This window comes from Salmo salar, chromosome ssa18, assembly GCF_905237065.1.
Source record: "Salmo salar chromosome ssa18, Ssal_v3.1, whole genome shotgun sequence".
In the NCBI taxonomy this organism is placed as follows: domain Eukaryota; kingdom Metazoa; phylum Chordata; class Actinopteri; order Salmoniformes; family Salmonidae; genus Salmo; species Salmo salar.
In genome coordinates this window covers 13898741-13922724 of record NC_059459.1, presented here as the reverse complement: position 1 = coordinate 13922724, position 23984 = coordinate 13898741, and the positions used below count along the sequence as shown (strand labels likewise).

The window sequence follows — 23984 nt, the reverse complement described above, 5'->3', positions numbered from 1 at the left end:
GAATTTGTATGATATAACCAACTTGGACTTTGTGACTATGGTAACTAGTGACATAACCGTATTCCATGTTGATATATTTTACTGTGAGTGAGACAATTACTGGACAAATGCAATGGATATTTTTTGCACAAATGTGATAATGAAAGTGCCTTTTCAGTCATTTTGAAACTGACCCTCTGAGTACTGTGGAAAGCGTGATTCCCGGCCCCCTGGTGGGGAGTGACAACTTGGAGCAAGGACATGGAGAAAAGAGCAATATATAAATATGTATATTTAAAAAAAAATGCTGTTGTGTTGCGCGCAAGAGCGTATGAAACGCCATCCTCTCTTGCGGTTGTCAAACTGTGTTTTATGCCGCTGTGCCTCACCGACTACACATATCAAGACCCATAACCTACGTAGACTGTAGTCAATTAACATTCATATCGAGAATCGATAACATTCCCGAACAGATTCCCACTGTGGAGCCAACAAGAGAAGTTATCATCACTTGGCCATATTGAAGTTTCATATTTGCCTCTAGCCGGACAGCTGTCGGATTTGTGTCAGGACTCCCAGCTTATTTCTCTTTCCCACCGTCCACCTACAATCCATCTTGGGTGGCCCGTCAGCCTTGGAGGGCGAAAGTGGAGCGATGAGCGGCGCCATGCGCTGGGTTCCGAAGGGCATCTCGTGTCCGTTCCAGGACCTGAACTGCACGTGCATCGTGGAGACGCTCTCCTCCTGGAACGACACGGGGGTCAATGAGTACCGGATGGTGGACCTGCCATCTGTTACCACCTCTGTAAGTGTTTCACCTGTTTACTATTCTATCCCAGGTTGAAGTAGCCTGATCATTCATGCAGGACATGCGTTTGGTTTGATTGTGATTGCTCTTCCTCATGTCCAAATATTTATTTCAATGACTGATGCAGCTATACTTTCTGAATGACATCGCCTTGTCTTGTTCAGAAATAATAAATCATTCAGATTGACATCCACAACAAATATAATAATGTGATAGGCAGATTACAGAGAATCTGCTCAGCTAAAAAGCTCTCTCTTGACAGCTGTCCTGAAATGCATGAATAACCTTATCGTCTTGGGGCACATCTGAATGATCAGAATTATCAGTGTTCTGTTCTACAGTGCAGATCTGACTTTAGAGAATGGAAAGTAAGAAAGGTGTGCATTACATTTATAGTGGTATAGTATGTGCATCAAACATCCACTGTACATCACAGCTACGATTCAGATGGACTCCCTTACTTCAGCCTCACTCTACCTAAGGCTACCATGGTGCTCTATTGATTTGGCACCTACTTGCAAACCCTTTATTGATGGCCCATTTCAATGCTCCTGGCTTTTGCATTTACTCACTGTTTGTGGGTTAAAATGTATTTCTTAAAGAATTAGGAGCGAAGGGGTACCTTTAAAGGGTAAACAAATTGGTTAACGCTCCATTCCGATTGTGCTGTTCAACTGAAGCCACTTTAAGATGCTGGTTATTGGTTATTTGTGACAGAGTGACGACCTTCATCTCTCTCTCTCTCTCTCTCTCTCTCCAATTCAATTCAATTCAATTCAAGGGCTTAATTGGCATGGGAAACATATGCTAACATTGCCAAAGCAAGTGAAGTAGATAATAAACAAAAGTGAAATAAACAATAACAATTAACAGTAACCATTACACTCACAGAAGTTCCAAAAGAATAAAGACATTTCAAATGTCATATTATGTATATATAAGGTGTTGTAACGATGTGCAAATAGTTAAAGTACAAAAGGATAAATAAATACACGTAAATATGGGTTGTATTTACAATGGTGTTTGTTCTTTACTGGTTGCCCTTTTCTTGTAGCAACAGGTCACACATCTTGCTGCTGTGATGGTACACTGTGGTATTTCACCCAGTAGATATGGGAGTTTAACAAAATTGGGTTTGTTTTTGAATTCTTTGTGGATCTGTGTAATCTGAGGGAAATATGTGTCTCTAATATGGTCATACATTTGGCAGGAGGTTAGGAAGTGCAGCTCAGTTTCCACCTCATTTTGTGGGCAGTGTGCACATAGCCTGTCTTCTCTTGAGAGCCAGGTCTGCCTACGGCGGCCTTCTCAATAGCAAGGCTATGCTCTCTGAGTCTGTACATAGTCAAAGCTTTCCTTAAGTCTGGGTCAGTCACAGTGGTCAGGTATTCTGCCACTGTGTACTCTCTCTTTAGGGCCAAATAGCATTCTAGTTTGCTCTGTTTTTTTGTTAATTCTTTCCAATGTGTCAAGTAAATATATTTTAGTTTTCTCTTGATTTGGTTGGGTTTAATTGTGTTGCTGTCCTGGGGCTCTGTGGGGTGTGTTTGTGTTTGTGAACAGAGCCCCAGGACCAGCTTGCTTAGGGGACATTTCTCTATGCTCATCTCTCTGTAGGTGATGGCTTTGTTATGGAAGGTTTGGGAATCGCTTCCTTTTAGGTGGTTGTAGAATTTAATGGCTCTTTTCTGGATTTTGATCATTAGCGGGTATCGGCCTAATTCTGCTCTGCATGCATTATTTGGTGTTTTACGGTGTAAACGGAGGATATTTTTTGCAGAATTCTGCATGCAGAGCCTCAATTTGGTGTTTGTCCCATTTTGTGAATTCTTGGTTGGTGAGCGGACCCTCTCTCTCTGTCTCTCTCTGTGTCTGTCTCACTCTGCATGTGTGCGTTTATGTCTGTCATACTTATTTTAGTGGTATTTAGTGTAAATGTCTAGCTTACATTCTCATCTGTCTTACTAAATGGTCTTACAGAATGTTACCCACAGTGTAAATACTAATGCTGTTGTTTTTTTTTTACCAAAGGGACAATGAGGTACAGAGCCCTTTCAGTGGGTAAATATCACCTGCCACCTTTGATGAAATATCAAGTACATGCTGATGGCATTTCCATGTTGTTAGTCTGTCCCAGTCCCTGAGTTGACACAGCTGTGAATGATTGCAATCAGAAAAAGGTTGCCTGAGCATCACAATTAGACAGCACAACTTCAGTCAGAACCGTCCTGTCAGATGGCAGACTCATTTTAGCCGCCCCCTCCAGATTTCCCTCCGACACGCAATATTTCATCTGGGTTATTGTTATCTTAGCTCAACATACATAACTCCATAAAATCCACTCTCAATATTATAAAAATGCAGATTCCTACATTTCCAGATTTTGTTTGTTTGTCTGTTCATTCTGGGGTTTATGGTTTTGATTTTGGGCACACACTCAAACCGCCGCCGTCCCCTTTCCAGAGATAACTCTCCTTGGCATGCACAGGCAGGTGCTGAGTTGCTCGGCCATTACTATACATGATTGGGTTTTGCATAGAAAGTGCACTTTATTGATGTTGTGGAACAATAGCAGGACTCCCTCATCGAAAAACAGGCTTCTGGTAAACAGTTGTGGCAAATATTTGGCAAATTTGCCGCAAGTTCATATTTTCACATGCAAATTTGTTTTGTGGCAAACTGTTGCAGCAAATTTGCTGCGACTTGTGAACTTCTGGGAAACTTGTGGCGAACATTGTACTGTTTGCTGCAAACTATATCTGCTTTTTGGTTACTTTGTGTATTAACAACATTGAAATGTCGTATCTATTTAAACCAAATCACATATAACTTTAAATGAACTTGCTTCTCACAAAGAAAAGTAAACTAAACATATTAAAAGTACTAAATATACTAAACAACGTGTATTAATTGTCTTACAAGTAAGATAAAAATAAATCCAATTCAACTTCAAATCATCAGCATGCTAATGACGAAAAGAGCAAAGACTGAATATTTCCCAAATAAATAGTTTATTTCATATTTTTATGTAGCTTCAACATTTAACATCAAATCAAAATGTATTGGTCGCGTACAAATATTTGCAGATGTTATTGCAGGTTCAGCAATATGCTTATGTTTCTAGCTCCAACAGTGCAGTCATATCTAGAAACAATACAATAACCAATTTATTTAAATGTTTATTTTAAATAAATACCAGAACGAGCAATATCAGAACCAGTAATGTCAGACTCCGGAATATATATATGGTGCCAGCGATGCACATTTGTGTGGGAACCTGAAAGCCTATCACATCTTAGCCTTAGAACGTAGTCTGTGGTAGTCATTCAGGAGGGGATACACCGAGTGTACAAAACATTCTGAAACATTATTACTCTTTCCATGACATAGACTGACCAGGTGAAAGCTATGATCCCCCTTATTGATCTAACTTGTTAAATCCACTTCAATCGATGTAGATTAAGGGGATGAGACAGGTTAAATAAGGATGTGTAAGCCTTAAGACAATTGAGACATGGATTGTGTATGTGTGCCATTCAAGAATGGTCCACCACCCAATACACATCCAGCCAACTTTACACAACTGCGGGAAACATTGGAGTCAACACGGGCCAGCATCCCAATGGAATGTGTTGGAACCAAAAATCTCAAATTTGGACTCATCAGACCAAAGGACATATTTCAACTGCTCTAATGTCCATTGCTTGTGTTTCTTGGCCCAAGAGAGTCTCTTTTTCTTATTAGTGTCCTTTAGTAGTGGTTTCTTTGCAGCAATTCGACCATGAAGGCCTGATTCATGCAGTCTCCTCTAAACAGTTCATGTTGAGATGTGTCTGTTACTTGAACTCTGTGAAGCATTTATTTGGGCTGCAATTTATGAGGCTGGTAACTCTAATGAACTTATCCTCTGCAGCAGATGTAACTCTGGGTCTTCCTTTCCTGTGGCGGTCCACATGAGAGCCAGTTTCATCATATTGCTTGATGGTTTTTGCGACTGCACTTGAAGAAACTTTAAAAGGTCTTGAAATTTTCCGCATTGACTGACCGTCATGTCTTAAGGTAATGATGGACTGTCATTTCTCTTTGATTATTTGAGCTGTTCTTGCCATAATATAGACTTGATATTTACCAAATAGGGCTATCTTTTGTATACCACGACTACCTTGTCACAACACAACTGATTGGCTCAAACGCATTAAGAAGGAAAGAAATTCCACAAATTAACTTTTAAGAAGGCACACCTGTTAATTGAAATGCATTCCAGGTGACGACCTCATGAAGCTGATTGAGAGAATGCCAAGAGTGTGCAAAGCTGTCGTCAAGGCAAAGGGTGGCTACTTTGAAGAATCTCAAATATTTTATATATTTTGATTTGTTTAACACTTTTTTGGTTACTACATGATTCCATATCAAATGAAATTGTATTTGTCACATGCGTTGAATACAAGATGTGTAGACCTTACAGTGAAATGCTTACTTACAACCCCTTAACCAACAATGCAGTTTTAAGAAAAATAAGTGTTAAGGAAGTATTTACTCAAATAAACTGAAGTGAAAAATAAGAAAATAGAAAAAAATCATAAATAATTAAAGAGCAACAATAAAAAACAGTAGCGAGGCTATATACAGGGGGTACCGGTACTGAGTCCATGTGTGGGGGAACAGGTTAGTCGAGGTAATTGAGGTAATATGTACATGTAGGTAGAGGTAAAGTGACTATACAAAGATAATAAACAGAGAGTAGCAGCATCGTAAAAATGGGTGTGGGGGTCAATGCAAATTGTATGGGTAGCTATTTGATTAGCTGTTCAGGAGTTTCATGGTTTTGGGGTAGAAGCTGTTAAGAAGCCTTTTGGATCTAGACTTGGCGCTCCGGTACCGCTTGCTATGCGGTAGCTGAGAGAACAGTCTATGACTAGGGTGGCTGGACTCTTTGGGAATTTTTATGGCCTTCCTCTGATACCACCTGGTATAGAGGTCCTGGATGGCAGGAAGCTTGGCCCCAGTGATGTACTGGGCCGTACGCACTACCCTCTGTAGTGCCTTGCGGTCGGAGGCCGAGCAGTTGCCATACCAGGCGGTGATGCAACCAGTCAGGATGGTGCAGCTGGATAACCTTTTCAGGATCTGAGGACCCATGCCAAATCTGTTCAGTCTCCTGAGGGGAATAGGTTTTGCCGTGCCCTCTTCACAACTATCTTGATTTGTTTGGACCATGCTAGTTCGTTGGTGATGTGGACACCAAGGAACTAGAAGCTCTCAACCTGCTCCACTACAGCCCCGTCTATGAGAATGGGGACGTGTTCGGCCCTCCTTTTCCTGTAGTCCAGAATCATCTCCTTTGTCTTGATCACGTTGAGGGAGAGGTTGTTATTCTGGCACCACACGGCCAGGTCTCTGACCTCGTCCCTATAGGCTGTCTCGACGTTGTCTGTGATCAGGCCTAACACTGTTGTGTCGTCAACAAACTTAATGATGGTGTTGGAGTCATGCCTGGCCATGCAGTCATGGGTGAAGAAGGAGTACAGGAGGGGACTGAGCACACACCCATGAGGGGCCCACGTGTTGAGGATCAGCGTGGCAGATGTGTTGTTACCTACACTCACCACCTGGGGGCGGCCCATCAGGAAGTCCAGGATCCAGTTGAAGAGGGATGTGTTTTGTCCAAAGGTCCTTAGCTTAGTGCTGATCTTTGAGGGCACTATGGTGTTGAACACTAAGCTGTAGTCAATGAATAGCATTCTCACGTAGGTGTTCCTTTTGTCCAGGTGGGAAAGTTCAGTGTGGAGTGCAATAGAGATTGCGTCATCTGTGGATCTGTTGGGGCGGTATGCAAATTGGAGTGGATCTAGGGTTTCTGGGATAATGGTGTTGATATGAGCCTTTCAAAGCACTTCATGGCTGTAGACATGAGTGCTACGGGTAAGTAGTCATTTAGGCAGGTTACCTTGGTGTTCTTGGGCACAGGGACTATGGTTGTCTGCTTGAAACAAGTTGGTATTACAGACTCGGTCAGGGCCAGTTGGTCAGCGTATCCTTGGAGTACACGTCCTGGTAATCCGTCTGGGCCTGCGACCTCGTGAATGTTGACCAGTTTAAAGGTCTTACTCGCATCGGCTACAGAGAGCGTGATCACACAGTCGTCCATAGTCCCTGGTGCTCTCATCCATGCTTCAGTGTTGCTTGCCTCGAAGTGCATAGAAGTAATTTAGCTCGTCTGGTAGGCTTGTGTCACTGGGCAGCTCGTGGCTGTGCTTCCCTTTGTAGTCCGTAATAGTTTGCAAGCCCTGCCACATCCGACGAGCATCGGAGCCCGTGTAGTACGATTCAATCTTAGTCCTGTATTGACGCTTTGCCTCGTCGGAGGGCATAGCGGGATTTCAAATCAAATTTTATTGGTCACATACACATGATTAGCAGATGTTGATGCGAGTGTAGCGAAATGCTTGTGCTTCTAGTTCCGACCGTGCAGTAATTTCTAACAAGTAATCTAACAATTTCACAACAACTACCTTAAACACACAAGTTTAAAGTAATGAATAAGAATATGTACATATAAATATATCGATGAGCGATGGCCGAACAGCATAGGCAAGATGCAGTAGATGGTATAGAGTACAGTATATACATATGAGATGAGTAATGTAGGGTATGTAAATGTGTTCAATCTTGAATGTGTTCAATCTTGGTTTCATCAGACCATAGAATCTTCTTTCTCATGATCAGAGTCCTTTAGGTGCCTTTTGGCAAACTCCAAGCCGACTGTCATGCGCCTTTTACTGAGGAGTGGCTTCCGTCTGGACACTCTACCATAAAGGCCTGATTGGTCGAGTGCTGCAAAGATTGTTGTTCTTCTGGAAGCTTCTCCCATCTCCACAGAGGAACTCTGGAGCAGAGGAACTCTCTCCGTTCTCAGCCTGTCTGCTCCTCCCCCCTCTTCTCCTAGCAGAGCAGGCAAGTCTGTTGCCCTACAGACTCCAGACTCCACACAGACACAACATGTACACAGACTGCTTTGGCGCCATTACTGTTCTTCCTTCAGACAAGTGGGGGCCTATGATTTCTTTATCCAGCCCTGGTTCCAGAGTAAAGCTTGGAAGATCCTCTGGTTTTAGTGTCCAAGTGGGTAATTCAGTCAGCTACCTTGGGTGTGAATTGGATAGGTACTTGACTGGTTAGACTATGGTCCTGAAAGTTTTAACAAAGACAACCAAAAAAATGTGATTTCTACAGTAGCTTGCACCTCTAAATATCTTGATAGTGACACCTAAAGACTCTGACAGGTGCGCTAGTTCAATGTCACTTTGATTATGGCTGCACATCATAGTTCACCAGCAGGCCCAAACATTAAAAGAATAAGCTACATGCCAGCCAAAACAAGCTGGTGAGAATTGTACTTAAACTCCCCCCTCTTACTCATTTTAAGCAGCTAGGCTGGCTCTCTGTAAAGAAAAATGTAATATTAATTAACAGTGTCTGGTCCACAGAATTTTTACCGACTCATCCCCCAGGTACATTTAAAATAATTTCACTAATATTACAGATGTCCACCAATGCAACACCATGGCCAGAGGCTCTGATATTGCCGGTATAAATTTAAGAGTCTATCTGGTAAGAACACCTTTTTATACTAGCGCTGTGGAGTGGAACAAACTACCACAGCAACTCAAGGCTATGCCAACCATAACTTAATTAAAAAATAATGTCAAAAGCTGGCAATATAAATGTCTCTGACTTTTTTGTGATATCCCTGTCACGTTTTAAAAATGTATGTACTGTGAGTATGTTTTGTTTTTTTAACTGGCAAATAAAATCGATCCATCAAAACTTGTTTTCCATTTTCCAACAGATTTTTCTTCTCCCCTGACTGGTCTTCAACGGTTACTGGTCTTGGAACTCATATGATCACCAGAAACGGCTTCTGGTAAACTGTTTGCCACTACTGGCAATAAATATTGTTGCCACAGTTTCAAATAGAATCTTGAGAGAATTGTTTGCCACAAAAAAACCTATGGCGAACTTTTTGCCACTAGTGGCAGTACATATTATTGTGCCTAAGGTTTGTTGCAGATTTACCACTAGTGGAAAAACCTTTGCAAACTTCGGGCAACATTTTTGTAGGACACTATTTAGTTTGCAGCAAATTTGCCACAAACTTAGGGAAGTTTGCCGCAACAAATTCTTTTTTTGTGATAAGATGTGCTCATGGGAAATGTACCCATCCCTCTTTATTTCTGAAGGAAATCAGGCACTGAATGCAGGAGGTTGATGATTTGTGCAATAAAAAGACATGACATGTATATTAATAGACTGAAATCCTATCCTTATACCCCATAGGCACCGGACAGGTCTGATTTTTTGTGGCACTTCTGCATCTGTAGTCAGACATAATGATATCACCGGAGGCTGGTGAAAAATGGGTTAGTGGCACTCGAGAATCACCGTGTCTATCGTGTCTCATTCATATAAACATGAATAAAAAAATATGAATCCACTAACACTTGTTCCAGAGGGACTAGGGTTGTTGATTCATAAAACAGGCCTTCCAGAGATTAAAACTAGAAGCCTTGGTTGCTACATACATTTTTTGACTTATTAATTAATGACAGTGGCGACCCACATTTTTAGCAAAAAATGTTGCAGGGCTTCCTGTTTTCATGTTATTTTGGCATTGATACGTTTCACATATCAGTTTGCAAACAATGTAAAAATATACATGTACCATTGAGTTAATAAAGCCACATACAAACATGGTCTCTTTTTTGTTTCTTGAGTAAATCAGCTCCAAAATGCAGGTATTTCAGCCTAGCTCAGTGCTTTCTGTGGTGGTGGGGCATCCAGCAGAAAATACGGAGCGTGCGCCATGATTGGCTCAGTGTTCTGTAACTCATGGGGACACTATGTCACCGCCAAGTCTAAGGGTAGAGCTAGAAAATTCCAGCCCCTTGGGTGCTGCCATAGAGTTACCTTAGAAGTGCCCATCCAAGAAGGCTCAAGGTCATTGGCCTCAGATGAAATTACGTCAAATCACGTTATATCGACAGTAGCTTTGATTGGACTGATCATGTCAACATCATACTTTCAAAATCTTAGCTAGCAGCCATCATCATGAATCAAGTCGACAATCTACTGGCAAATCCTTTTTAATCCTTGTCATCCTTTTTAATCCTTGTCATATGAAGAGAAATAATAAAGAGAAATTATAGATAAAATGTATCGGTGCTCATCGGCCATTAGACATAAACATTACATAACAAGTTGGAAATCGCAAATTTAACAATGAGTGGTTTGGAAGGAATCAGTGGCTAACTGCAAGCATTGCAAAGCAATCACTAGCCTACTATTCAGTGGAGTGGCTGTGTGGTCCCAAGTCTGGGATTAATGGTGTCTTTTCCAATCTTAAAATGATAAACATTCAACATTGGCCATTCTGTCAATGAAGGATGATTTGTGCCGCGCTCAAAACAACTGTTAACTCGGAACTGCAAAATCTGACTAGTGAGTTCAAGACAACTGGTAACTAGGGAAAAAATGAGCTACAACTGGGAAAATACGTTTTGAACGGTCATCCAATTCGGAATTGTAAATCTGGAACTTGGGCCTCTGTCTAGAGCTACGATATGAAGATCACTGATGTCATCATGAATCGATCTTGTTCTGAGTTCCCAGTTGTCTTGAAAACACCATAAATCCAGAGAATGACAGACTTTGATGACAAAGTTTGATGACAAAATTTGCCCACGAAGGACCTTGCTGTTCAAGTGAGCACAGCACAACAAGGTGAGTCCAAAAATGTATTGTATGCTGCTACATAAATTATGTAATATGCCAGGGAGATATGTACTCTATACTGTAGCTAAGAAAGTAATACTAAATGCATGTTGTGTAGTAAGCTGTTAGTAGCCCATGAGCCTCACCCTAATAATACATTTTGCCTACTGTTCTGACTTATACCCTGCTTTAGAGAAATGTAATAATCAAATATTCTAAGAGCTTTCATTGTCTGCTTATATGGCCCCTTTATTTATCATACGGTTCTGACCTGGTGTACAGGAAGAACACTGTAAGTGTCACGTTCTGACCAGTAAAGGGGTCATTTGTTATTGTAGTTTGGTCAGGACGTGGCAGGGGGGTATTTGTTTTATGTGGTTCGGGGTGTGTGTTAATGTAGAGGGGGGTTTGTTTAGAGTTTCCGGGGTTTTGGTCTATGTTCTATGTTAATGTATTTCTATGTCTGATCTAGGGTGTTTAATTCTATGTTTAGTTAATTGGGATTGGGCCTTCAATTGGAGGCAGCCGTTTCTCTGATTGAAGGTCCTATATATAGGGGTGTGTTTGTTATGGGTATTGTGGGAGGTTGTTTGTGCACTGCTATGTTTAGCCTGCATTACTGTTTAGCTGTCGTTCGTGTTTTTCCTTTTGTTGTTTTTGTATAGTGTGCTTCATAAAATAAAGATAAGCATTCACGTACCCACTGCATTTTGGTCCACTTCCTACGACGGCCGTTACAGTAAGAAAGGTCCATTTTCTGAATTCTGTCGCTGTAGGCTACATTTCAAATAGTTATATTGACTACATCCATCCTAGCTCGCTAATTAATGTCTTAATCGAAATTACGGATTTCCTCTTATCCGCTTGTCGTTCCCTTATGGCATAGTTTGTACATCTCAATTGCCAGCAGAAACCACATTTATTTAAGCAAGTCAGCCATATCAGCTATGTTTTTTTTAAAGGCAGTAAATGAGGCTGAATGAACTGTTTCACTGCCAGACAAAGCTCCGCTGATAGCCAGGTGTAACAGTGGTAAGGTGTTGGGACTGCTGTTGGGACTCTTTGTGTGGGCCAGTTTGTGGGCACCGTTTGTCACCGTTATAGTGCAATTCATCTATTGTTTAGTGTTGTGTTGTGTGTAGTGGCTTTGCTGGCATGCATCCCCAATTTTTTATTTTTTTTGCCCAACCAAGATTTACATGCTAAAATCACCACTGATTAATGATATACACTGAGTGTACAAAACATTTAGAAACATTATAACTCTTTCCATGACATAGACTGACAAGGTGAAAGCTATGATCCCCATTATTGATGTTAAATCCACTTCAATCAGTGTAGATGAAAAGGAGGAGACAGGGTAAAAAAAATATTTTTAAGCCTTGAAACAATTGAGACATGGATTGTATGTGTGTGCCATTCAGACGGTGAATGGGCAAGACAAAAGATTTTAGTGCCATTGAACGGGATATTGTAGTAGGTGTCTGGCGCACAAGTTTGTCCAACGCTGCTGGGTTTTTCACACTCAACAGTTTCCCATGTGTATCAAGAATGGTCCACCACCCAAAGGACATCCAGCCAAATTGACACAACTGTGGAAAGCATTGGAGTCAAAATGGGTCAGCATCCCTGTGGAAAGCTTTTGAAACCTTGTAGAGTCCATGCCCCCGACAAATTGAGGCTGTTCTGAGGGCAAACATTGACTTCGTTTGTAAACAAAGTCAATGTAAACAAACACTGTACAGCCTCAAAACATGGTTAAAACTATAATTTTCATGTCATAGATGGTCAGTCCTTGCATACATAGCTCTCGCTTTGAATTTGAGAGTAATTACAGACCCATCCTTCAGCTTTTTACCAAAATACAGGCGGGGTGCCTACTTTGGTATTGTTAAAATTCAATTCCAGCTTTAATTAAGCCAGCCATTAATGCCAACCTCTGGGATGCCATATCCCAATCCTCTTAGTCACCTTGTGTCGAACAGTACTGTATTATAATGACACAGCTGAAGCTGCAGGGTGCGCACGGCCTCCTGAGATTGGCTGATGGTCACTGACCTCCAGATTACTGACATGTGGCCTTTCCTCAAATCTTACTGTCTTAATACTTGATAGCATCTCTATTTTAAGAGTTGACAGGTAATAACTGTACCAGAGTTGATCCCTGGACTGTAAAATGGACTCATTAACGTTCATGATCACTAATGATGAGGAAATCGCTTGGCTGATTGAAGAATATCACTGTGGCTGCTTCTTTGAATCAAAGCCCTTAATCTTTCTATATGAGTCTCACGTGCCTTCTTCACACTCTAAATACTCAATTAGTAAATTAATTGATTTTCAAGGTCGAAGTCATGTTTTAATTGTTTTAACCTTTAACCTTTCTGTTTTAGTCATTAATTTAAGCATGACGCAAAACCACACCCAGTTTTGAAAGACCATGGCTGTTCGAATGATCGGACCAAAACGCAGCGTTGGTTTCGTTCCACATATTTATTGGACTGTGAAACTTAATGTGATACAAAAACAAATTGAAGGAACAAAACAACAAACCGTGACGCAGGAGGAACAAACACACTCACAAAATATAATCACCCACAAAACACAAGTGGGACAAACATCTTAAATTTAAATATGACCTCCAATTAGAGACAAAGACAACTGGCTGCCTCTAATTGGAGGTCATGCCAAACAAAAACCAACCTAGAAATAAAATACTAGAAACTAAACATAGAAATACAAAAATGTACAAACACCCCCCTGTCACGCCCTGACCTACTCTACCATAGAAAATAACAACTTACTATGGTAAGGACGTGACAGACCATGATGACATGAGGAGCGCTCCAAATAATGGCCTTAAATCCCCATATTGTAACGGCTGTTGTATAGAGGGGACTAAGGCGCAGCGTGTTGAGTGCTCATAATTACTGTTTATTTAACTCAGAACACTGAAGAAAATAACAAAGAGAAAACGATCAGCTAACAGCTCTGTCAGGTACTGAAGACTACACAGAACAGAACACAACTAAACAGAATACAACTGCCCACAAACACACTAGAAGAAAAAAAAACTTAAATATGATCTCCAATTAGAGACAACGCGAAACAGCTGCCTCTAATTGGAGATCATCCCAAAAACCTCCAACATAGAAATAGAATACTAGAACTAAACATAGAAATAGAAAACCACCCAAAACACCCCCTGTCACGCCCTGACCTACTCTACTATAGAAAATGACATCTTACAAGGGTCAGGACGTGACACATATCAACAGATCTTCCCACGGAGGAGGCATTGTGACTGGGTTCAGCACATGAGTAAGTCTGATGCTGGGGCGTTGTTTTTACACGCAGGTGATGGATGAGCGTCTCGCCTGTCTGAATCGATTCTCCCCCACTGAGCTGTAGACACATGACAGACAACCAAACACACCCAGCTAACCCAGCCAGTGGCCTTCAGCATGATCGAGATAAAAATGAGAGCAATTCAGAAAATAATCTCCCCAAGTTTACCGTCAATCGTTATATTAAGTTTCGAAGTTAGGTTTGGAGAGTGAGAGATAAATTCAGAAAACAGGAAAGAAAGTTCACTAGAGTCATGGTCGTCTCATCCTCAGCCATGTGTACCCTGTAATACTATAATCCTGGCAAGCAAAGTCACTCACTGAGATTCTTATTTCTACCCCACCATAACCATTTCAAATGGTGGTTTTCCAATTCAAATATCCAGATTAGAAGCATGGAGGTCCATTGAGAAATTGGATTGTGAAGAACCACAGACACACTGTTTCCACAAAGTATCCTCGTCCTATAATAGATGATAAGCCTGTCAGTCTGTGTGCCAAACATTCTCAGCATGAAAGGTTGTGTGTGTTAGCATACATAGTGCTTTTGGAAAGGATACAGAGCCCTTCACTTTTCCACGTTTTGTTACGTTAAAGCCTTATTCTAAAATTTAGGAAATATGTTTTCTTCTCATCAACCTGCACACAATACCACATAATGAAAATAGGTTTTTAGAATGTTTTACAAATGTATTAAAAATATAAACAGAAATGTCTTATTTACATAAGTATTCAGACCATTTGCTATGAGACTCGAAATTGACCTCAGGTGCATCCTGTTTCCATTGATCATCCTTGAGATGTTTCTACAACTTCATTGGAGTCTAGCTGTGGTAAATTAAATCAATTGGATATGATTTGGAAAGGTACACACCTGTCTATATAAGGTCCCACAGTTGACAGTCAATGTCAGAGCGAAAACCAAGCCATGAGGTTGAAGGACTTGTCCGTAGTGCTCAGAGACAGGATTGTGTTGAGGCACAGATCTGGGGAAGGGTAGCAAAACATTTCTGCAGCATTGATGGTCCCTAAGGACACAGTGGCCTCCATCATTCTTAAATGGAAGAAGTTTGTAACCACCAAGACTCTTCCTAGAGCTGGCTGCCCGGCCAAACTGAGCAATCGTGGGGAGAAGGGCCTTGGTCAGGGGGGTGACCAAGAACCCGATGGTCACTCTGACAGAGCTCCAGAGGTCCTCTGTGGCGATGGGAGGACCTTACAGAAGGACAACCATCTCTGCAGCATTCCACCAATCAGGTCTTTATGGTAGAGTGGCCGTGCTTGGAGCACGCTTGGCACCATCCCTACGGTGTAGCATGGGGGTGGCAGCATCATGCCGTGGGGATTATTTTCAGTGGCAGGGACTGGGAGACTAGTCAGCATCGAGGGAAAGATGAGCGGAGCAAAGTATAGAGAGATCCTTGATGAAAACCTGCTCCAGAGTGCTCAGGACCCCAGACTTGGGCGAAGGTTTACCTTCCAATGGGACAACGACCCTAAGCACACAGCCAAGACAACGCAGGAGTGGCTTCAGGACAAGTCTCTGAATTTCCTTGAGGGGCCCAGCCAGAGCCTGGACTTGAACCCGATCGAACATCTCTGGAGAGTCCTGAAAATAGCTGTGCAGCGACGCTCCTCATCCAACCTGACAGAGCTTGAGAGAATCTGCAAAGAAGAATGGGAGAACCTTCCCAAAAACATGAGTGCCAAGCTTGTAGCGTCATACCCAAGATGACTCGAGGCTGTAATCGCTTCGAAGTACATAATACATAAACCTGTTTTTGCTTTGTCATTATGGGATATTGTGTGTAGATTGATGAGGGGAAAAAACTATTTAATCAATTTCCCTATCTCAGCAGACTGTCAATCCTCTGATGTTGACTCTCTGCCCTCGTATCATATGTGCTCTGTAACTGATCTCAACTCAGCTATATTAGTTATATCAAATGAAGTGTCCCCTAGCGTCGTAACAATTCCCGGGTGCCGATGGGGGGTTTGTACTGTATGGATTGATCACTGTGTTCCTTTTCACTCGCCTCACGGAAATTGAAGCGTTGTGAAAAAATGCACCCCAGAAGGACAACAATATGCTGAAAATATCAAGCACAGGCTCTTCCAAAAGGGGTAGGAATGTTTCAGATTGGTATGTTGGATGACTAGCGTACTGTTAGCATGACTGGCCAACACGGCGTTATCTCTTAACAGAGAGTCACAGTCCCAATCTCACAGGCCAGGGAGAGGGCCAGGAAAAAGTGTCCACAGATAACTGAAATAGTGAACCTCCAGCAGTAGTCGTCCTCCTGTATGTATCTGATTGTCTTGATTTACTTATTGTTTTATGTGCCTCTTATATTAAGTTGATAAAAATCCTACTAATGCTGTGTGGATTGCATCTCAGTGGGACTGCACAACGGTGGCTGTATAATAATGGTGTGATAACTGTGTATTAACTGTGGGTTAGACTGTCTAAGGGGATAGGGCCACTGTTTGTCAGGCAAACGTCAAAGGGAAAACAATTGCTGCCTTGGTAGATGGATAGAGTAGTGTTTGCAACAGACGATTTATTGTTCTGGAAATAGACAAGACAAACATCTTTTTAACCATCTGTAGACTACACACAACACTGGGTAAATACGTCATACAGAAGAAATACACCATAGTTGATCTACAGTGTTGACATTAGAAACTTCTTGACATTCTCTTGGTCATTGCAAATCTCTCACTTTACTTGCATTGATAGTAATTAGGCCTGCAGAAAAACAAGAAGAGAAATGGAATAGAGAATTGTTGCCATACCTCCCACATGATTTTTAGCTGACTACTGTAGCATGACCACTGTAGCATGACTACTGTAGCATGTCCTCAAACAAATAAGGATATTGCTCCTTTTGGATGTCAGCTTCATTCAAGAATTCAAATGAGCTCATATTTGTCAAATAAAATCTAATTGTATTGGTCACATTTACGTGTTTAGCAGATGTTATTGCAAGTGTAGCGAAATGCTTGTGTTTCTAGCTCCAACAGTGCAGTAATATCTAACTAGCAACATCTAACAATTTAACAACAATTTTATTTAATTTAACCTTTATTTAACAATACACACCATACACACAAATCTAAAGTAATGGAATGAAGAATATATAAATATATGGATGAGCAATGTCAGAGTGGCATAGACTAAGATACAGTAGAATAGTATAGAATACAGTATATACATATGAGATGAGTAATGCAAAATATTTAAACATTATTAAAGTGACTAGTGTTCCATTATTAAAGTGGCCAAGGATTTCAAGTCCATGTATATAGTGCAGCAGCCTCTAATGTGTTAGTGATGGCTATTTAACAGGCTGATGGCCTTGAGATAGAAGCTGTTTTTCAGTCTTTCAGTCCCGGCTTTGATGCTTCTGTACTGACCTCACCTTCTGGATGTTAGCGGGGTGAACAGGCATTGACTTAGGTGGTTGTTGTCCTTGATGATCTTTTTGGCCTTCCTCTGACATCAGGTCTGGAGTTTATTTAAATTCCTTCCATCTTCAGAAGAACATTGGAATTCACGGTTGGAGGAAGAGGAGTTGAGGGAAGATTGAACAGTTATTCAACACTCTGTTTCCTGTCTGGTGGCCTTGAAAACACAGTCTCCCACTGACTCTCACATGCCTCTCTCACTTATTACCACCCACCACGCCACTGATCGCTGGCTCTGATAGCGACACCTTGTAGTTACTGTTCTAAAGAGGGAGACTTGAACTATCCCTGCTCCTAATTAATGCCGAATTAAATTAATTAAGCTAATGTGCCAAGATGGCAGGACTTCAGTAGCTTTAAAGCTATCAATTAATGCAAATGGTATTCAGATATTGTTGGCATTAGCAAGTTTTGGAATGTAGAATTAGAGTCAGAACTGGTTTGGTTCAATTAGATATGAGTATTTATTTATTTTTTTACATTTTATTTAACCTTTATTTAACCAGGTAGGCAAGTTGAGAACAAGTTCTCATTTACAATTGCGACCTGGCCAAGATAAAGCAAAGCAGTTTGACACATACAACAACACAGAGTTACACATGGAGTAAAACAAACATACAGTCAATAATACAGTAGAAAAATAAGTCTAAATACAATGTGAGCAAATTAGGTGAGATAAGGGAGGTAAAGGCAAAAAAGGCCATGGTGGCAAAGTAAATACAATATAGCAAGTAAAACACTGGAATGGTAGATTTGTAGTGGAAGAAAGTGCAAAGTAGAAATAGAAATAATGGGGTGCAAAGGAGCAAAATAAATAAAATAAATACAGTAGGGGAAGAGGTAGTTGTTTGGGCTAAATTATAGATGGGCTATGTACAGGTGCAGTGATCTGTGAGCTGCTCTGACAGCTGGTGCTTAAAGCTAGTGAGGGAGATAAGTGTTAAGAGATAAGATAAGAGATAAGAGTATCATTAATCCCCTCAGGGATTATTATTATGGTGAGAGATCATAAGAGCACAATTATATCCTCCACAAGCAGACAGAAAGAGACATAACGTTACCTTAGATCTGACAATTAGACTGTAAAGGCACGATAAAGGATGAAACAGGAATGATTAAGTCCATGATGTAATTGATGTTGCGTTAGAATTGATTAAACTGTGGATAGACAATGACCCAAATACTGTATACCCCGATGTATTTAGTATATCTCGAGGTGCAGTATGATGGTGCAATCTGTCGCTCCCAAAGAGAGGTTTGACTGCCTTTTGCACGCACGCACGCACGCACAAACACAAATACACACACAAACACGCGCAGACACACACACGCACAGCCACACACACCACAAAAAGCGAGTGAGGCAGCAGTGTAGTCTGCTCTCATGTGGGAAGCTATCACAGCTGCCTCCTCACTAATGAAAAGAGAACAAGCACTGCATCTGCCATCAGACAGAGTCGACTCTCAGAGAGAGGCTAGGGAAAAGAGGTTCTCTATGGCATTATCATTTGCTTTTTAATAAGCAAACCTATTCAGAAATTATACAACTCAACAACATGGTGTCAGGATGGAACTCTCAGTAGTCAGTCATCCAGATCTCAGTTGGTCTTTAGTGTCACTATGTCAGAAGTCCCTCTCCTGGGCTATAGAGTGAGCTCCAAAAGTATTGGGACAATGACCATTTTTTTTTTTTTTCGCTGTGGATGCTACAATGATTATGTATAGTCCTGAATTAATTGTGAATAATGATGAGTGACAAAGTTAGAGATGCACAAATATCATACCAGAAGAGGACTGGCCACCCCTCAGAGTCTGGTTCCTCTCTAGGTTTTTTCCTAGGTTTCTGCCTTTCTGTGGAGTTTTTCCTAGCCACCGTGATTCTACATCTGCATTGCTTGCTGTTTGGGGTTTTAGGCTGTGTTTCTATATAGCACTTTGTGACATCTGCTGATGTAAAAATGGCTTTATAAATACATTTGATTGAATTTGATTGATTCCCCAAAGACATGCTAACATCTCACCATTACAATAACAGGGGAGGTTAGCATTAGTATCTGAAATACAACCAAAACAAACAAATTTGTAGAGTCACAAGCTTGATATAGTCATTGCCTGCTTTAAATATGGGACTAAATACTTAACATTTTGCTACTTTAATATACATAAGTGAATTTGTCCCAATACTTTTTGTCACCTAAAGTGTTTCTAAACGGTTCACCCAATATGGACGAAAATACCCTCAAATTAAAGCTGACAGTTGCACTTTAACCTCAGTCATTGTATCATTTCAAATCTAAAGTGCTGGAGTATAGAGCCAAAACAACCAAAAACTTGTCACTGTCCCAATACTTTAGAAACTCATGGATGTACTGTAGTAAGCAAGCCACATGTCATATCTGAAGCATGTTCATTAGCCAGAATGTAAAAAAATATTTTGCGATTTTCACTGTGATCCTTTGAACACTTCCCAATCGATATGCTCATTTGAATGCTGTACACTTTCTGTTCGGAAATGCCAGCCCTGTTTTGGGGCTAATGACCAGTGCTCTGATCTCTTTGCAACCCATTAGCACCAGATTGTATTGTGCTGTGTATTGGTACCTAATGGTCTAATAGGTGACCTGCATGCATACCAAAATATGGGCAGAGAGATAAAAAAAGATAGATATAGCTCAGAAAGCAAAGCTAGAAACAGTTGCCTTTTCAAAAACCATGTTGGGTATTACCTTCAATGTTTTTTTCAAGTTTGATGTATCACTGCTTATTTGTTAATTGAAAGAGCAAAGCTTTTAAGATAATGACCTTTTTGTTCATCCACTCTTGTGATCCAGCGCCTTTGATAATATTCGGACTACTACCCACATTGATTTAACCTCATGGCTGGCCCAAACACATTTTTGTTGAATCAGGGTGTCTTCTATAGAAAAATATTTCAAACAAATGTGCAGCCAGAGACAAAGTTTATATCATAAGAGTCATCTATCACATAGAATAATATGAATGATGGAAACTGTCCCAGCTAAATGAAATAAAAGGAAATAGAGAAATAAAGTGGTTGCCAGATGTGTATTGTTCCAAATATTTCCCTTTTATATTGAGGTACCGCAGGTGATCTGTCTGAAGTTGTGCAATTGGATTGTTATTAAGTATCTTATTGGCTGCCCACGTCTCATCCAATACCATAGTCATAATGGGAAAAAAAGTCTTAATACCCCATAGTAATCACTCCAGGTAAAATCATTCCAGTTAATTTCTCCAAGGTATCAATGGATCAAATAGATGGTGTGATAGTGACAGAATAAGATTGACTGCAATAAAAGTTGAGATCTTCAGCTTAACATTGGCCCAGAGAGTTGGACGTGGAACCCATTGTTTTCTTTGAAAGTTGTCAGGTCCCTGGAGAAGCCAAAACTATCCCAGACATACGGTGCCTTTGGAAAGTGTTCAGACCCTTGGACTTTTTCCACATTTTGTTACGTTACAGCCTTATTTTATAATTCATTTTTTAAATAATTCCCCTCATCAATCTGCACGCAAATCCCCGTAATGATAAAGTAAAAACTTTTTTATTTTTTTTAACATTTTTCTTAATTCATAAAAAATCTAAACTGAAATATTACATTTACATAAGTATTCAGACCCTTTACTCAGTACATTGTTACATGAACTCTGAAGCATTTATTTGGGCTGCAATTTCTGAGGCTGGTAACTCTAATGAACTTATCCTCTATAGCAAAGGTAACTCTCGGTCTTCCTTTCCTGTGGCGATCCTCATGAGAGCCAGTTTCATCATAGCGCTTGATAGTTTTTCCGACTGCACTTGAAGAAACTTCCAAAGTTCTTGAAATTTTTGGGACTACTGAACTTCATGTCTTAAAGTAATGATGGACTGTCGTTTTTCTTTGCTTATTTGAGCTGTTCTTGCCATAATATGGACTTGGTCTTTTACCAAATAGGGCTATCTTCTGTATACCACCCCTTCCACTACTGATTGGCTCAAACTCATTAAGAAGGAAAGAAATTCCAAAAATTAACTTATAATAAGGCACACCTGTTAATTGAAATCCCTTCCAGGTGACTACCTCATGAAGCTGGTTGAGAGAATGACAAGAGTGTGCAGAGCTGCCATCAAGGCAACGGGTGGCTACTTTGAAGAATCTCAAATATAAAATATATTGTGATTTGTTTAACACTTTTTTGGTTACTACATGATTCCATATGTGTTATTTCATAGTTCTGATGTCTTCATTATATTCTACAATGTAGAAAATGGTAAAAAAATAAAGAAAAACCCTAGAATGAGTAGGTGTGTCCAAACTTTTGACTGGTACTGTATATAAATTAGTGATTTGCGGGTTGACTCATAACCCGCAGTCCCCGCGGTTATATCCACCCGGCAGACGGGTCTAGGGCCATGAAATATTGTGTGGCTGAGGGGCGGGTGAGTGGCGTGCTTAATAGAAACAATAACTTTAAAAAAATCCATAAATGTATCATTCTTGTGGAAATTATATAGGCTACAATTAGGTTTTTCTTTCATTATATTAGGCTATCTGGTATTTGTGCATGAGCCTAAGCTTCAGGATTTAACTGTATGGGTGCCAAATAGCCTACACAGCCAATCGACAAATAATGCTTTTGGGAATGGGGAGAAAAAGTTAATGTCAATACATGGAGGCATAAAGGGCATTGTCAAAGTGTATTCCCATAAACAAAAGCTGTGAAAGGAGAATTGAAAATAATAATGTTGTTAATAATAATGTTAAAATAATGTTATGTTTGATGATAATGAGGTGCTATACAAATTCGACAGTCACAAAACGGGAATTCAAATATACCTATGGCATGTCAAGGGAACTGTAGCCTACTGTTTAGACGGGTTAAATGGAAACTGAAATCTGGACACTGACTGTAGGTAACCTCTCACATAGCCTTAATAATAACTCCTGCAGAATAAGGCATTTCTTGCAATAAAATGATACACCAAATGTAGGCATTTGGACTCCACAGGAGTGGAGAAATATGATTTATTTATTTCTGCATCTTGAGAGAATGCGATGCTCAGTTAGATACCATCTGTAGAGGTGCTGTCTTCATCATGAAAGCTGATAGTATTTTAACCACATAACATATGCGTCGAAGCCGAACTGAAATCTTATCAGAAACACTTTTGGATAATTTTCACAGCTTTCTTTTTCCTTACAACAATTGTATTTTCTCCCCAGTCCCTAAACGTCTTTGCTCGGTGAAAGATGACAGAGTAAACTTTACCGATGTCAACTAGATTGAAGCATTCATTCTATCGACCTTTTCACATTATTCTGTTGAGAAAGGGTTTATTTGTACTCTTCTAGGGCAACATATAATGACAAAATAGAAACTTCATGTATCTAATTATAGACAAGTTGAGTAACAAATAGTCTACCAAAATGTCAAACATTATAAGCAGAAACATATCTTAATCAGACCAAAAAAAAATATCCTCCAACCCCTGTCAAAAAAAATCATTCTGCAGTCTTTGACTGTGCATATCCTATGGCGCATTTTCTATGTTTTCGGGTTGGGTGCAGGCGGATGGGTTATTAGCAATTGCGGGCTGGAATGGGTGAACAAACAGCTGACCCGCACACCACTAAAATACTGTACATATATATTTATATTCTTGACTCTGACATTGCTCATTCTTTTAATTTTTGGGATTTGTGTGTATTGTTTTGTATTGTTAGGTATTATGCACTGCTGGAGCGAGAGATCAAGTGCGCCTACAATGTATCAAATCAAATCAAATTGTATTTGTCACATACGCCGATATACAACAGCTGTAGACCTTACAGTGAAATGCTACTTACAAGCGCTAATCAACAATGCAGTAAAAAAATTGTTTAAATACCTTAAATAAAATAAGAATAAGAAATAAAAGCAACAAATAATTAAAGTGCAGCAGTAAAATAACAATAGTGAGTCTATATACAGGGGGTACAGGTACAGAGTCAAGGTAATTGAGGTAATATGTAGGCCTACATGAGTTAGAGTTATTAAAGTGACTATGAATAGATAATAACAGAGAGTAACAGCAGTGTAAAAGAGGGGGGGGGGGGCAATGCAAATAGTCTGGGTAGCCATTTGATTAGATGTTCAGGAGTCTTATGGCTTGCGGGTAGAAGCTGTTTAGAAGCCTCTTGGACCTAGACTTGGCGCTCCAGTACCGCTTGCCATGCGGTAGCAGAGAGAACAGTCTATGACTAGGGTGGCTGGAATCTATGACAATTTTTAAGGGCTTCCTCTGACACCACCTGGTATAGAGGTCCTGGATGGCAGGAAGCTTGGCCCCAGTGATGTACTGGGCTGTACGCACTACCCTCTGTAGTGCCTTGCCGTCGGAGGCCGAGCAGTTGCCATACCAGGCAGTGATGCAACCAGTCAGGATGCTCTCGATCGTGCAGCTGTAGAACCTTTTGAGGATCTGAGGACCCATGACAAATCTTTTCAGTCTCCTGAGGAGGAATAGGTTTTGTCGTGCCCTCTTCACGACTGTTTTGGTGTGCTTGATCATGTTAGTTTGTTGGGGATGTGGACACCAAGGAACTTGACGCTCTCAACTGGCTCCCTTA

The 23984-nt window shown here is 40.5% G+C and overlaps 1 protein-coding gene across 1 annotated transcript in view; it reads left to right on the top strand.

Annotated features, from left to right (window-relative positions):
• The first annotated feature begins 352 nt into the window (after positions 1 to 352).
• The window catches only part of opn4m1a2 (opsin 4), a 72093-nt gene continuing 48461 nt past the window's right edge, over positions 353 to 23984 (top strand). Inside the window, exon 1 of the mRNA XM_014153974.2 lies at positions 353 to 784. Coding sequence (XP_014009449.1) covers positions 635 to 784 — 150 coding nt within the window. The 5' untranslated portion in view covers positions 353 to 634. The remainder of the gene's footprint in view (positions 785 to 23984) is intronic.